This window comes from Cebus imitator, unplaced genomic scaffold (assembly GCF_001604975.1).
Source record: "Cebus imitator isolate Cc_AM_T3 unplaced genomic scaffold, Cebus_imitator-1.0 Scaffold179, whole genome shotgun sequence".
Classification (NCBI taxonomy): domain Eukaryota; kingdom Metazoa; phylum Chordata; class Mammalia; order Primates; family Cebidae; genus Cebus; species Cebus imitator.
The window spans coordinates 885008-899640 of NW_016107494.1; the positions used below are offsets into that span (position 1 = coordinate 885008).

Below are 14633 nucleotides of genomic sequence, written 5' to 3' on the forward strand. Positions count from 1 at the left end.
CCTCGGCCTCCCAAAGTGCTGGGATTACAGGCTTGAGCCACCGTGCCCGGCCAATTTATATATATATATTTTTTAACAGAGACAGAATTTTGCCATGTTAGCTACACTGGTCTCAAACTCCTGATCTCAGGTGACCCGCCAGCCTTGGCCTCCCAGAGTGCTGGGATAAAAGCATGAGCCATTGCACCCTGCCCATGAACAGACTATTATGGGTGATTCTGGTGAGGCGCCGAAAGAAAAGAGATTTGTTGAGACAGAGTCTCGGTCTATTGCCCAGGCTGGAGTGCAGTGGCGCAATCTCAGTTCACTGCAACCACTGGTTCCTGGGGTTCAAGTGATTGTCCTGCAGTAGCTGGGATTACAGGCACCCGCCACCACGCCCAGCTAATTTTTGTATTTTTGGTAGAGATGAGGTTTCACCATCTTGGCCAGGCTGGCCTCAAACTCCTGACCCCAGGTGATCTGCCTGCCCTCGGCCTCCCAAAGTGCTGGAATTACAGATGTGAGCCACCGTGCCCAGCCTCACCACTGTATTTTGAAGGCACATAACTTGTTTGATTTCACAGGTTCACAACTGGAGAGAAATTTGTCTCAGGTAGAATTGTGCCTTGAGTCTCACCCATAACTGATTTAGATGTTACTTAGATGAGGTGTTGAACTTCGGACTTTGAGTTGATGCTGGAATGAATTAAGACTTGGGGGTTATTGGGATGAAATGAATTTGTTTTGCATGTCAAAAGGATATGAATCTAGGGGGAACCAGGGGCAGAATGCTATGGTTTGAGTGTTTATATCTCCCCAAAGTTTGTGTTCAAATTGTAATCCCTAGATGATGGTATTAGGAAATGGAGCCTTTTGGGGAGATGATGAGGTGAAAAGGGCAAAGCCCTCATAAATGGGATTAGTGCCCTCATAAAAGAGGCCCCAGAGAACTCCCTTGCCCTTTCCATCATGTGAGGACAAAAGATGCCTGTCTTTGAACCAAGAAGTTGGCCCTCACCAGATACCCAACCTTCTGGTGCTTGGATCTGGATTTCCAGCTTCCAGAACTGTGAAAAACAGATTTCTGTTTTGTATAAGCTGCCCGTCTTATGGTATTTTGTTATCACAGCCTGAATGGACTAAGATACCAGCTTGTCCCTGGACTGAGGCATCCCTGTTCTACTGTGGTTTCAGAACCGAGTTTCTCCATTCAAGGACATGATTTTATGCTTCTCTGAAGAGGATTGGTCCCTTCTAGATCCTGCCCAGACTGGCTTCTATGGAGAGTTCATCATTGGGGAGGATTGCGGGGTCTCAATGCCTCCAAGTAAGACATAACTTCCCCCAATACCTCAAGACCAGGGAACTGGGCAGGTGGGTTCTCACTTTGAGTAAGAGCCAACTTCCTCGCATAAGGTCAGGGAAGCAGGGGTTGCATCAGATCTCTCTGTTCACCCCCAACCTTAATGGGAGGTCATTTGCACAGAGCAACCCTACAGGCAGTTTGTCTGGTTGACCATCACCTGCCATCTCATCTCACCACATCAGGCTTACCAGGCTATTTGTCACACAGAACCAAATAGAACATGTGCTGTGTGTTCATTTCTCTTCCATTGCTCTTATCCTTTTGTCCCTTTATGTCTGCAATGGCAAGCCTCAGAGAGACAACTCAAGCCCATAGCTCCCCCCACCGAGTGTTCCCCCCACTGCCCCTGTGCTGCCCGCTCTGGCCTTTTCACTTCACCCTGATGGTGCCACACCCGTTGGGCATCCCTCCACCTTCTCTCTTCTGGACCAGTCCTGGTTGCTGTAGGAGCAGATTACTAACAAACATGCACCTGCGTTATTCTCTGAACAGATGAGCTAGCTGCCCAGCCAGATCTCTCCCAGGGAGAGGAGAATGAGCCACGCGTTCCAGAGTTGCAGGATCTCCAGGGGAAAGAAGTGCCCCAGGTCTCCTACTTGGGTGAGTAATGATTCCAGAACTAAGGGCACAGAGGAGGGTGAAGCGTTGCTGGCAGCAGAGGCGAGCCCACTCCCTGGCTTCTCTGCAGCCCCGGATTGCCTTCTCGATTTCCCCAGACTCTGTCTGGGTCTTGCATGTCTTGCCTTGTCTTTGACTTTTCATAGAAAGAATGGGGATCTTAACTTTGCCGGGCGTTGGGATTGTACTCCCTCTGCCAAGGACTGGGGAATAATAGGAATGTCTTTCTCCTCTGCCTATAAGTAACATCTGGTTTGTGCTGATAAGACAGTGGCCCCTCCAGGAGTGAGGTCAGAGACTCATGACAAGCCTGGTTGCAGAGGAAGCGTCTCCTCTCAACTGGGCACTGAGCGCAGCCCTTTCAAATGCCTCACCTGTTCAGTCCTTCCATCTGCCTGGTACAGGGGTGTTGTGAGGACACTGAGGTGTGGGGAGGTGCTGGGGGTCAGCAGCATTTTCCAGCCCTCCTTCAGGCTGTGTCACCAACACTTGCACCCATGACCTCCATGCCATGGTGCTTCGAAGCATCTATTCCTTCAGGAGAAAATAGCTTTGCACAGAATCATCAGCAGCCCTACGCCTCCTTCCCTTTGGGACCTGGAGCTGGCATGAAGCGGACAGGGTTTTGATGCATCATCCCCACCTGGAACAAGCGTTCAGAGCCTTGGCATGGCACGGATGGGTAGTCCTGTCCCATGTCTACCCCACAGGCTCTGCACAAGCTGTTTGTGCAGGCTGTGTGGAGTGTGCAGGAGCCTGTTGTGATAACTGTGGAAAACCCACCGCAGAAAGTGGAAATAAATGCGGGCTGGGGGAGGTACCTGTCTCTGGCCACAGAGTAGGTGGAGTAGAACCCAGATCTGCGTAGATTCTGTCTAGCTTCAGAGCTCATGTTCATGGAGTTGGCACATTTTGCCTTCAAGTTCATTCACTCAGCAAACACTGAGTGTCCACCCCCTGCCGGTCCCCAGGAGGGAGCCCAGGGCCACCCTCATAGCCTGCCGTCTATTCAGATAGCACCCTCTTAGTGCTGTAGGTGCCAGACAAATCAATTTTTCTATTTCCTCCTCTGGAAAGACTCTCCAAGTCTCCAGCCATTCCAGGTAGAAGAAAGAAGAAAACGTGATGAGCTGCAGGTGCCAGAGTTCCAGGCCTGCCCGCAGATGGCAGTACCTCAAAGCACCTGCCCAGGTAAAGAAGGGTCAGGGAGGTGTGGGGTGGCCTGTGTGTCTGTGTGTGCACATGTGTGTCTGTGGTGTGTGGCATGTGTATGTGCATGTGTGGCATGGGGGTGGTTGTGTTGAATGCCTGTGTGCGTGCATGCACATATGTGGTATATGCGTATGGTGTGGCGTGTGTGGTGTAAATGTGCAGTGGCGAGGGCATGGAACAGTTAGGAATTGAACTCTTCAGGATCCCCACTGACCGCTGCTGTGGTGTTCTTAGATGCTTGTTCTGATTCTGTTTTGCTGGGGTTGTTCCCCAGCTCACTTTCAATCCCAGGCTCACCCTCCTTGCCTTTCCCAGGGGCTGGGGAGGGTGTGTCAAAGCAGGGTGCTGCTGTAGTTCTGTTGGTGATGTGGTGAGTGTTTTTCTTCTCTCAGCACGGATGGCCAGCATCCTGGCACAGAATCTTGGAATTGGGATTAAAGAGCTGGTTTCTGGTGTGCTGAAGCTTCACGGGACTCCTGGAAAGTGTATGTTCCATTTCTGCTTTCAGAGAAATAGCCACAGTGTAGACTGAGTCGTCTTGGTAAAGGTCACCACCTCCAGAAGCAGAGGCTAAAATGCTGCCGTCTTTCTTTCTTTTTTTTTTTTTTTTTTTTTTTTTTTTTTTTTTTTTTTTTTTTTTTTTTTTTTTTTTTTTTTTTTTTTTTTTTTTTTTTTTATTTTTTGAGACAGTCTTACTCTGTCACCCAAGCTGGAGTGCAGGGGTGATATCTTGGCTTGCTGCAACCTCCGCCTCCCTGGTTTAAGCAATTCTCCTACCTCAGCCTCCCAAGTAGCTTGATTTACAGGCATGTGCTACCATGCCTGGCTAATTTTTTTGTTTCTTTTTAGTAGAGACTAGGGGGGTTTCACTATGCTGGTCAGGCTGGTTTGAACTCCTGACCTCGTGATCCACCCGCCTCAGCCTCCCAAAGTGCTAGGATTACAGGTCTGAGCCACTGCGCCCAGCCTATAAGTTCTTCTAAATACCAAACCCAAGTCTCTAATTCTTACCTGAACCCATGTCTCATTGTAGTTTTCTGCAGCGTTGGAGACTGACTCACACACATTATCTGTTCTACCTGTGATGCTTTTGAAGGCAAGATTTGTGCCATTTCGACCCAGCTCCATGCATCTTGTGCTTGGCCCCCTTTCATGCGTGGACAAAGGGGATTTTCTAGTGTGGGAGATCTGAAAGGATGAGATCCTGCTCCACAAGCATTAATGCCCACTCCTGGTTTTCCAAGAAGCCCACCTCTGCATGCCAAGGGTGATGCATTCACGTGGGGCCCACTTGGAGTTCAGGTGCAAGCTGGATGTTTGTGATGCACTTTGAATCTTCTTCAGCTGCTTTCTGCTCATAACATGTCTCTCAGCCCCATTAACATACTTTTAGAAGGTGGATGGGTGTTCATTTACACATAGGAGTTTTCAACACCATTCTTCTCTTGCTGGACTCTGACACAGACTGCTCTGAAACAGCCAGAAGCAAAGGGCTGCTCCTGAGAAGGGGGAGAGATGATGGATTTCAAAGAGTAGGCACTGTTTTAGCTCCTGCCATCTCGCCTTCCTAAAAGGCTTTTCCCACCAGCTGATGCCCGGATAGCTGGTGACAGACCTGCTTCTCTATATCCATGCTCATGCAGGACACTCCCACATGTTCAGTCTGTGCCAATCAGACAATGCTACTGCATCTGCCACTGAGGTGGAATATCTCTTCTTGTTTATTGTGTTCTCTCTGTGAATTGCCTAGTTAGTATTCATTTATCCTTATTCATTTATTTTCACACTTTTTTTTTTTTATGTTACAAACATTGCACCAGGATTCAGTGATTTACATGATTCCATGCATTGTATCTTCATGGCACCTTCTGAGATGGGTGCCATGATGTCTCTGTATTGAAGGTGGGGCACCCGAGAGCTGAAGTCATTTGCCCAGAGTTCAGTGCTCACAAGCTGTAGGTGGTGGAGTGAAGATTTGAACTGAGGCCGGCACAGTGGCTCATGCCTGTAATCCCAGTACTTAGGGAGGCCGATGTGGGCAGATCACCTGAGGTTAGGAGTTTGAGACCAGCCTGGCCAACATGGCAAAACCCTGTCTCTACCAAAAATACAAAAATTAGCCAGACACAGTGGCACACACCTGTAGTCCCAGCTACTGAGGAGGCTCAGGCAGGAGAATCACTTGAATCCAGGAGATCAAGGCTGCAGAGATCATAACACTGCACTCCAGCCTCAGCGACAGAGTGAGACTGTCTCAAAAAAAAAAAAACAAAAAACAAATGGCTGGGCGTGGTGGTTTACGCCTGTAATGCCAGCACATTGGGAGGCTTAGGCGAGCAGCTTGCCTGAGGTCAGGAGTTCAAGACCAGCCTAGCCAACATGATGAAATCTCAACTCTACTAAAAAATACAAAAGTTAGCCAGGTGTGGTGGTGGGCGCCTATAATCCCAGTTTCTCAGGAGGCGGAGGCAGGGAGAATTGCTTGAACTTAGCAGTCGGAGGTTGCAATGAGCTGAGATCGCAGATTGCATCACTGCACTCCAGGGTGGGTGACGGAGTGAGACTCCTTAAAAGATTTGAACTCAGGCTGTCAGGCTTCAGACCCATGCCTTTTACTCCACATTACTCAACCACAGTTTGCTTTTTCTGTGGATTCTTAGAAACTGAAAATAATGGGTCTGAATCCCTTGCCTCTGCTGTATTTATACATAGTTCTTCCATTTCCCTAAACTTTATGTGTCTTGCAACATGTAAATGTTTTGTTTTTTTAAAGATGGGGTCTCTTTATGTTGCCCAGGCTGGTCTTGAATTCTTGGGCTCAAGCAATCTTCCTGCTTTGGCTTCCCAAGTAGCTGGGGAGACTGTAGGCGTGTGCCATCATACCTGGCATGTTTTCTTACAGTTTTTAAATGTAGATAAACTTATTTGTCATCTTTTTGGTTTTATGTCTTGCTTAAGAAATCTTCTCCATTCTAACTTTACAAGAATATGCAATAGTTTTTAATAATTCCTTTATCGTTTTGGTTTTTCACATCTAGCTTCTTAGCCTTCCCTGCTTTTCCCCTCAACCCCCTCAGCTCACAGGAAGTCCTTCATTCCCGGCCCACAGAGCATCCTTGTTAAGGTGTCAGTCACGGACTTACCTGCATGCTGGATGCCTCTGCCACTCTGTCTGCAACAAACATTTGCAGCAGCCTGGCCGTTTGCTTGCTGTGTGGCCACAAGCCCTGGTCCCCATCTCCATTGGGCTCAATTCTGCTGAAACCTTGGGCAATTTCACTTCTCTGTCTTAAATTTTTGATTTGTAAAACAGAGATAATAGTTATGGCTGCCTTGTAGAGTTATTGTTAAGGATTAAATGGTTTAATGCATAAATTGGCACTTAGACCAATAGCTCTTTTTTTTTTTCCAGGCAGAATCTCTTTGTCACCCAGGCTAGAGTACAGTGATGCCATCTTGGCTCACTGTGACCTCCACTTCCCGGGTTCAAGCAATTCTCCTACCTCAGCCTCCTGAGTAGCTGGGATTACAGGCATGCGCCACCATGCCTGGCTAATTTTTGTGTTTTTAGTAAAGACAGTGTTCCATGTTGGCCAGGCTGGTCTCAAACTCCTGACTTCAGGTGATCCACCCACCTCGACCTCCCACAGTGCTGGGATTATAGGCGTGAGCGACCGCGCCTGGCCTAATAGCTCTTTTCTGTCTTCCCTAACCTTATCCTGATAGCTAATTCGGGGACAACACCCCCCACCTGTGGGTAACACCCCCCCCCTGTGCACCGAGGAAGGAGAACTGTCCAGACCCCAGGCACTAGTGCCTGAAGAATATCTTAGTTTATAGTGTCATTGTTCAGCTGTTTCCTTTATATAATCCTGCATATATAATCATATATTAGTTTATAGAATTAGTGCTTGAAGTGTAACGTACTGCTTACATATATCTAGCATATTTAGTTCTATAGAATCTTTCTATATAATCATATAGGTATTGTAGTCGGAGCTGTACTGACACATTTAGTGCTGATTTATATAATCCTTCTATATAATCTTATAGTAGTTTGTAGTAGGAGGAATGCCTAGACCAGTCACAGAACAGAAGCAATACATGGGAAAACAGCCAGATCAGGATGAAAACCAAAGATCCAGGCGGTGGCGTCCCTGTCTGAAAGGGCATACGCTGTATCGCAAGCTTGGAGCAAGTGCCTCTCCTCCTGATAAAGGAGTTGTAGCACCTTGCATCCAGTTCCTGTGGAAAGTAAGCCTCAGGCCTGAGATCCTGGAAGTAACCAAGGGAGAAGAACCCCTCTGGTGTGACCAGTCAGTCACAGCAGCTGTACACCCTGTCAGTCTTTTCTGCTTCTGGGCTAGCTCAAATCATCCTCCCATAAATATCTTAAGAGCACAAGTCTGTCAGCTCCCACTGCATTAAGCTTACAGTATCTTTCTATTAGAAACCCTTTGAAGTCTCCATCCCCCAGATAAGAAGTGTTGCGCACACCTGTTGCACACAGCCCACCTCCTTGCCTCGGTGACCTAATGGGGGTGGACCCCTTTTCTGTAAATGACCCTCTACTACTGTACATGGCACGGCCCCCTGCTGCACATGGCCCACCTCTCTGCCCAGGTGACATAATGGGGTGGTCCCTTCGCTTATGACTCATGTGATTATATATATGCCCTATCACTAAGCCTATAGATGATGACCTCACTCACGACCCTGCCCCCTGCTTGTACTTAATAAATACAGATGCTCTGGGGCATTGGGGGGCCGCCGCTGATCTCCACTCAGGTGGTGTGACCCCCCAAGTCCAGATGCTCTTCACCAGTTCTTCAGTGTCCTGTCTCTTTACCTCTTGGATCTTGTACCTCAACACAGCATAAGGGATACCCCACCACCCTGTGGGGCCCACAGCCCTACACCCACCCATCACCATCTTATACACACACACACACACACACACACACACACACACACACACACACATCATTTTGTTTTTATTGCTGAACTGAGAACTCTGATGGTGCTTATTCTCTGGTATTTTGGGCAGGCTTCTTGCAGTCTCATCTACTTTCTGTCTTCAAGGAATTTTCTTCATATTGTGTTGATAGTACATAATAAGACTATCCTTGATTTATTTCCCCTTTTGTAGAAATTATGCATGGAATTTTGGTCATTTTAGCTGACTTGAGGTGATGTTGTCTGCTATGTGCTTTATTACTGTTAGGCCTTTCGTAACAAGTACGACAGACTGGGTGGCTCACATAACAGGATTTTATTTTCTCACTATTTTGGAGGCAGCTAATAGAAGATGAAGGTGTCAGCAGAGTTGGTTTCTTCTGAGGCCTCTCTCCTTGGCTTGGAGATGGCCACCGCCTTGCTGTGTACTCATGTGGTCTAAGCTCTATATTTGTCCTGTCTTGATCTTCTCTTATTAGAACACCAGTCACATTGGACTGTGTGGAGCCAACCCTCCCATATGTCCTCATGTTGACTTAATTACTTCTTGAAATAGCCTGTCTTCAAATACAGTCACATTCTGAGGTCCTTAGGGTTAAGACTTCAATGGGAAATTTTGGGAGAACACAATTCATCCTGTAAGACCTCACCCTCGGAACCTTCAAAATTCATGTCCTTCCCACATGCAAAATCCATTCACCTCATCCCAGCAGCCCCCAAATTCTCAATCTATTTCAGCATCAACTGTAAGTCCAAAATATTATCTAAATATCAACATCTCAATTGGGTATGGGTGAGACTCAAAGTATGATTCATCCTGAGGCAAAATCCTTTCTCGCTATGAACCTATGAAACCAGATGTTTTCTGCTTCCAAAATACAACTGTGAGAAAAGCATAGGATAGACCGTTCTCATTCTAGAAGAGAGAAATCCAAGGGTAATAGGTCCCAAGCAAGTCTTAAATCTAGCAGGTCAGGGCTAGGTGTGATGGCTCATACCTGTAGTCCCAGCACTTTGGGAGACTGAGGCAGGTGGATTATCTGAGATGGGTGGATCACTTGAGCCCAGGAGTTTGAAACCAGCCTGGGCAACATAGTACGACCCATCTCTACAAAAAGTTTTTTAAACACACACACAGACACACACACACACACACACACACACACACAAACACAGAGTCTTTGTTATCTGGGCAACATTGTACGACCCCATCTCTACAATAAAATTTTTTAAAACACACACACACACACAACACACACACACACACAGTCTCTGTCATCTGGTGCTTTCCCTCCTATAGTACGTGGGTTCTTGGCAGACTTGGTACCCACTCCCAGACTCACATTCCCCTGACTCCCTTGTGACTGATTTGACAAATGGCCCCACTGCTTCCACTACTGCTCATCATCTCTCTGCTCTCCCTAGTCTCTGTGTCTTCTGCCCTGCGTCTGTTTGTCCAGCTTCTCCTGTCCTGAGCTTCTCTGACCCGCCAGGGCCCTCCTCCCCACAGCCATGAAGCCCAGACCAACCACATTCCTGCTAATATCTAGGAGGTCCTGGCACCACTACCCCTGACCTCTATATTTGTGTTCCACATTTCGTAGAAGTGAGGACACAGGCCACCTGTATGATGGGCTCTGCTCTGTAGGCCAGGACCTTAGGCCGGGCTCTGCGCTGCCCACCCAGCCCCTCCCTATGGTTCTCCCTTCTCAACATCATAGACTAAGGATACATTGAGCCAGCTTCAGTCTAGGTTAGGAAGTCCAGAGCATGTTTACCCATAACCACCTGTGGCCTCAGAAATGCGGTGCTACTGAGAGGGGGAAGCTGGACCCTGGGCAGTCTGGGACTGTTGAGCAGCCTAGCAAGGCTGAGTAGCACTTCAGCCCTCCTTCCTGGGACAGATCATCTTAGTTTATGTGTAGATGCAGCAACCAGTAGGTCATCAGCTTGCGTCCAGGGGCATCTGGGGCTGTGCATGTCAGAAGTTTGGCACAGTCCCTGGAGCATGCAAGTGCCAGCACATGACATCAGCACCTTCCTGGAACTGCATGTGTAGGATGCAGAGTCTTCCTGTCTCCCAGGTCCTCACTATCCTGATAGAGTTGTCCCCCATGCCTCGTTAAGTAAGAGATCTGTAAATGCTCAGGCTTTAAACGGATAGAGACTCCAAGAGCTTGGGGGATGGGGTGGTCTTGGTGGTTAGAGAACAAAAGGGTTGGGTGTGGCAGGTAAGGGAAAATGGCTGGGAAGAGGGCGAGCAGGGAAAAAGGCACCCAGCATGCTCTGGACACAGCGTGGCCCATGCTGAAGATTTCCTCACAGGCTACACCGGTGGCCCCTCCAGGGCTGGCCGGGCCACCCCCATCACCAAGGAACATTGTAAAAATGTGGGTTTGCAAGCTCCAAGCTGAGGCTTCCAGCGCAGGGGCTGGGATGTGGCCTGCACAGCACCACTGACCTGCATGTTGCCTTCCTGTAGCTGGCGGCAACCCGCGATCTCTAGAGAACAGCCTGGACCAAGAAGTGACCATCGAGATCGTTCTCTCTAGCTCTGGGGACGAAGACTCCCAGCACGGCCCGTACTGCACAGAAGAGCAGAGGAGCCGCACAGAAGAGCCGAGGAGCCCCACAGAGAAGCAGCACAGCCTCCCCACCTCCCACCGGAGCAGCGCTGAGGCTGGGGGCGAGGTGCAGAGCTCCAAGAAGTCCTACGTGTGTCCAAACTGTGGGAAAATCTTTCGCTGGAGGGTCAACTTCATCCGGCACCTGAGGAGCCGCAGGGAGCGGGAGAAACCGCACGAGTGCTCGGTGTGCGGGGAGCTGTTCAGTGACAGCGAGGACCTGGACGGGCACCTGGAGAGCCACGAGGCCCAGAAGCCTTACCGGTGTGGTGCCTGCGGGAAGAGCTTCCGCCTCAACTCCCACCTGCTCTCCCACCGGCGGATACACCTGCAGCCGGACAGACTCCAGCCGGTGAAGAAGAGAGAGCAGGAGGCGTCCGAGGACGTGGACGAGGGTCCCAACGACCCGCTGGAAAATGGCAAGGCCAAGCTGAGCTTTCAGTGCTGTGACTGTGGGAAGGCCTTCCAGCGGCACGACCACCTGGCCCGGCACCGCAGCCACTTCCACCTGAAGGACAAAGCCCGACCCTTTCAGTGTCGGTACTGCGTCAAGAGCTTCACGCAGAACTATGACCTCCTGCGCCACGAGCGCCTGCACATGAAGCGCCGTTCCAAGCAGGCTCTGAACTCCTATTGAGCCTGCCCGCCTGGTGCGGCCTCACCCTGGGCGGTGCTGCCCACTCACATTGGTACTGATCAGCACCCCCACCCAGGACGCACCTTCCCCAGCATAGAGAGCACACTTCCCTCTTCCTGTCCTTTGCTCTCAGGTAGTGTCCAGCGTTCAGGTGGTGCCATGGTAGCACTCTCCCTCCCCCAGGTAATGAGAGAGTGGGAAAGTGAGTGTTCTCTTTCTGCTGTGCCAAAAAATGGGGATGTGCCACCACCAGGTTGGACATGCCAGGTGTTCTGTGTCTTAGAGACCCTTGCCCCATGCTCCCTAAGCTCGGGGAGTCAAATTGGACTCCCCCATCGGGGCCGCGCCCTGGTCACCAACCAAACCTCAGTATCCTCCCTCCCTCCCTTCCCTGTCTGAATGCTGGGATCTGCTGCTGAAGCTCCAGGGTGCCTGCACTTCCACTCAGAAGCTGCTGGAGGGTGTTGGACTGGAGGAAGCAAGAAGGCAGTGTGGGAATGATGGGCTTAGTGGGGAGCAGGGCCAGGCATAGAGAGTACACCTCCCTCCTGTCTGAGCCAGACATGTCATGTCTGAGCCCCAGGTTTGTGGCCATCAGGTGGGCAGGAGCACCCCGCAGATCCAAGATGATCAGACAGCCCTTTCGGGCTTGGAGTCTGAGGCAGGGGTCTGCAGAGCTCCTTCTTGAGTTCACAGTCATCATACCTTTTAATTTGTCCCGGGGGCCAGTTACTAGGGATCTGGAGCATACCAAAAACAAAGCTTACGTTTTAATTTGTGTTACACACATACCCCAAGATGTCTTTGTACCCTAAAGATGCTTGGCAAATGCCTGTGGGTTGGAAGCTGAGACATCATCATTTAAAAGGCACTTAAGTCCTTTCTTCCAGTCTGTACTGCCTAAGAATGTGGAGCTCAGCCCCCGGTGAGGGGTTCTGTCTGGGTGAGCCAAGCTCCAGAACAGAACCTTCCCTGGCATCACACTTTACGTATACATCAGCTTGGACTGCTGGTGTCAGTTTTCTAGGTATGTTTTAACACTGGCTGGTTTAGAACAGGAATGGATCCCCTCACAGTTCCGGGAGCTGCAAGTCCAAGATGACGCTGTCCTCGGAGCTGGCGCCTTCCAAGGGCTGTGAGGGAGAGGTGGCTTCGTGCTTTTGCTGGCAGTTGCCGTTCCTTGGCGTGTGGAAGTGTCACAGTCTGCCTTCATCTCCACATGGCACTCTTGCTGTGTGCGACACCAGTCATATCGGATTAGAACCCATCCCACCAACTCCAGTATAACCTCATATATGGCCGCAGCAACTGTTCACCAGTAAGGTCACATTCTGAGGTACTAGAGATTGGGACTTCAACATTGGAATTTGAAAGGGACAGAATTCAGCCCACGACTCCAGGTAAAATGTGAGGTATGCTGTCATTCCTACTTCACAGATGAGTCAATACAATCGAGCGAGCTTGCTCACAGTTCCATCGAAGGCAGGGTTCAGACCCAGGTGTTTGCGTTCAGCACAGGTGTCCTCTGCATGGAAGAATCTTACTCAGTAGCCTTAAAGGCTGACAAATTCCCCTCCCTCCCTGCCTCCTGATTGGGGCCGGGCAGGCCAGCTGGAGCTTTGTCTTCACCTAGGGTTCTGGACTGAGGGTGACAGTAGGTAGTGAAACCTCAAGCAATTTAAAACATGGTATTCTTGAAAAACTGATTATGTTGGCTAGGGTCAGCATGAGAGGGCATCAAGCCTGTAGTGTGGCAGTGATTTAAACTGCAAGTGAGACCAGACGAGTATTTTGTACTCTATATGTCAGATCCTACCAACAGGCAGTAAGCCAGGCAAAGCTCCTGGTGCTCCTTGTCACGTAATTTTCACATCAAGAAGCCTCTGGGCCAGGCACAGAGGCCTGTAATCCCAGCACTTTGGGAAGCCAAGGTGGGTGGATCGCCTAGCTCAGTTTGACACTAGCCTGGGCAACATGGCAAAATCCCATCTCTACCAAAAACACAAAAAATCAGCTGGGTGCGGTGGTACACATATGCAGTCCCAGCTACTGTGGAGGCTGAGGTGGGAGGATTGCTTCAGTCTGGGAGGCAGAGGTTGCAGTAATCCGAGATCACACCACTGCACAACAACCTGGGTGACGGAATGAGACCTGACTCAAAAATAATCAAAAAGCCTCAGCCCCAAACTCATGACAAGATTCTATAACCATAACTACTGTTTCTGTGTAGATGCACAGGAACAGTAAATGCAATAAAACCATTTGGTTATACTTTGGACAAGAAATAAGCTGTTGAGGCTTATAGTTTCTAAATAGTTTGTCTCTTGTATCAACCTATTTGGACAAGGGAGAAATTGGATTTTTTAAGGCCAAGGGAGGGGAAAATTCCAAGTGGAAGCCAGGCTCTGTGGGTTCACATTTACCCCACCTACCTGTGTGATCCTACGTCTCCTGAGGATTCTCTCAGTAGCTCTGAGGCCTTGGGAAGGTTATTCACCTTCCTGCTTCAGACCTCTGACTCATAGAGGAACATTGTTCTACCTACCCGTGTGTTTTATGTGTAAAACCACATCATGAACAAGAAAGTGACGAAGGGAGTATGAGGGAACTAGAAACTACAGGGAGGCTGTCTCCTGAGTTCCTACCACCCATCCAGAGCCAGCCAAGGCACCTCAGGAAAGGGCAGGCCACATTGCCTCTGGATTTGGAAATCCCCTTGGGAAATGTAGCTGAAACCCAGGTTTACCCCGTGCAGCAGGAGCAGCTAGGGGTTACCTGCTCTGAGGAGAGGTCTGACAACCCTCCAGCCCAACCAACACCTTCCACCACAGTGGTGTAGGGGGCTGCACCCAAGTGATCTTTGTCTCCCTTTTGGCCCCTCATACTTTCAGCCTCAGCTGAGAACAGCTGCCCCTCAGTTCTTCCCTCCCACCCCAGGGGCTGGGCAGCTGTCTGGAGCTATGTCTCCACCTTGCTCTGGAGGTTGAGACCCCATCTGAGCAACATCCTCCCTCTTCGTTCCTCTGATCCCTTGGCATTGCCACAAACCCACAGGTGCATAATAAAAACTCACTCGCTGAATCAGTATTCGTGTTAGGCTTTTCATTTAAAAAGTAAAAGGTGGCCGGGCGCGGTGGCTCAAGCCTGTAATCCCAGCACTGTGGGAGGCCGAGGCGGGTGGATCACGAGGTCAAGAGATCGAGACCATCCTGGTCAACATGGTGAAACCCCGTCTCTA

At 49.7% G+C, this 14633-nt stretch overlaps 1 protein-coding gene across 1 annotated transcript in view; it reads left to right on the top strand.

The window, feature by feature from the left end:
• Nucleotides 1-13708, top strand: part of ZNF496 (zinc finger protein 496) — a 35425-nt gene extending 21717 nt beyond the window's left edge. The window contains exons 4-7 of the mRNA XM_017545352.2: nucleotides 1177-1309; nucleotides 1841-1948; nucleotides 3044-3157; nucleotides 10617-13708. Coding sequence (XP_017400841.1) covers nucleotides 1177-1309; nucleotides 1841-1948; nucleotides 3044-3157; nucleotides 10617-11395 — 1134 coding nt within the window. The 3' untranslated portion in view covers nucleotides 11396-13708. The remainder of the gene's footprint in view (nucleotides 1-1176; nucleotides 1310-1840; nucleotides 1949-3043; nucleotides 3158-10616) is intronic.
• The last annotated feature ends 925 nt before the right edge of the window (nucleotides 13709-14633 follow it).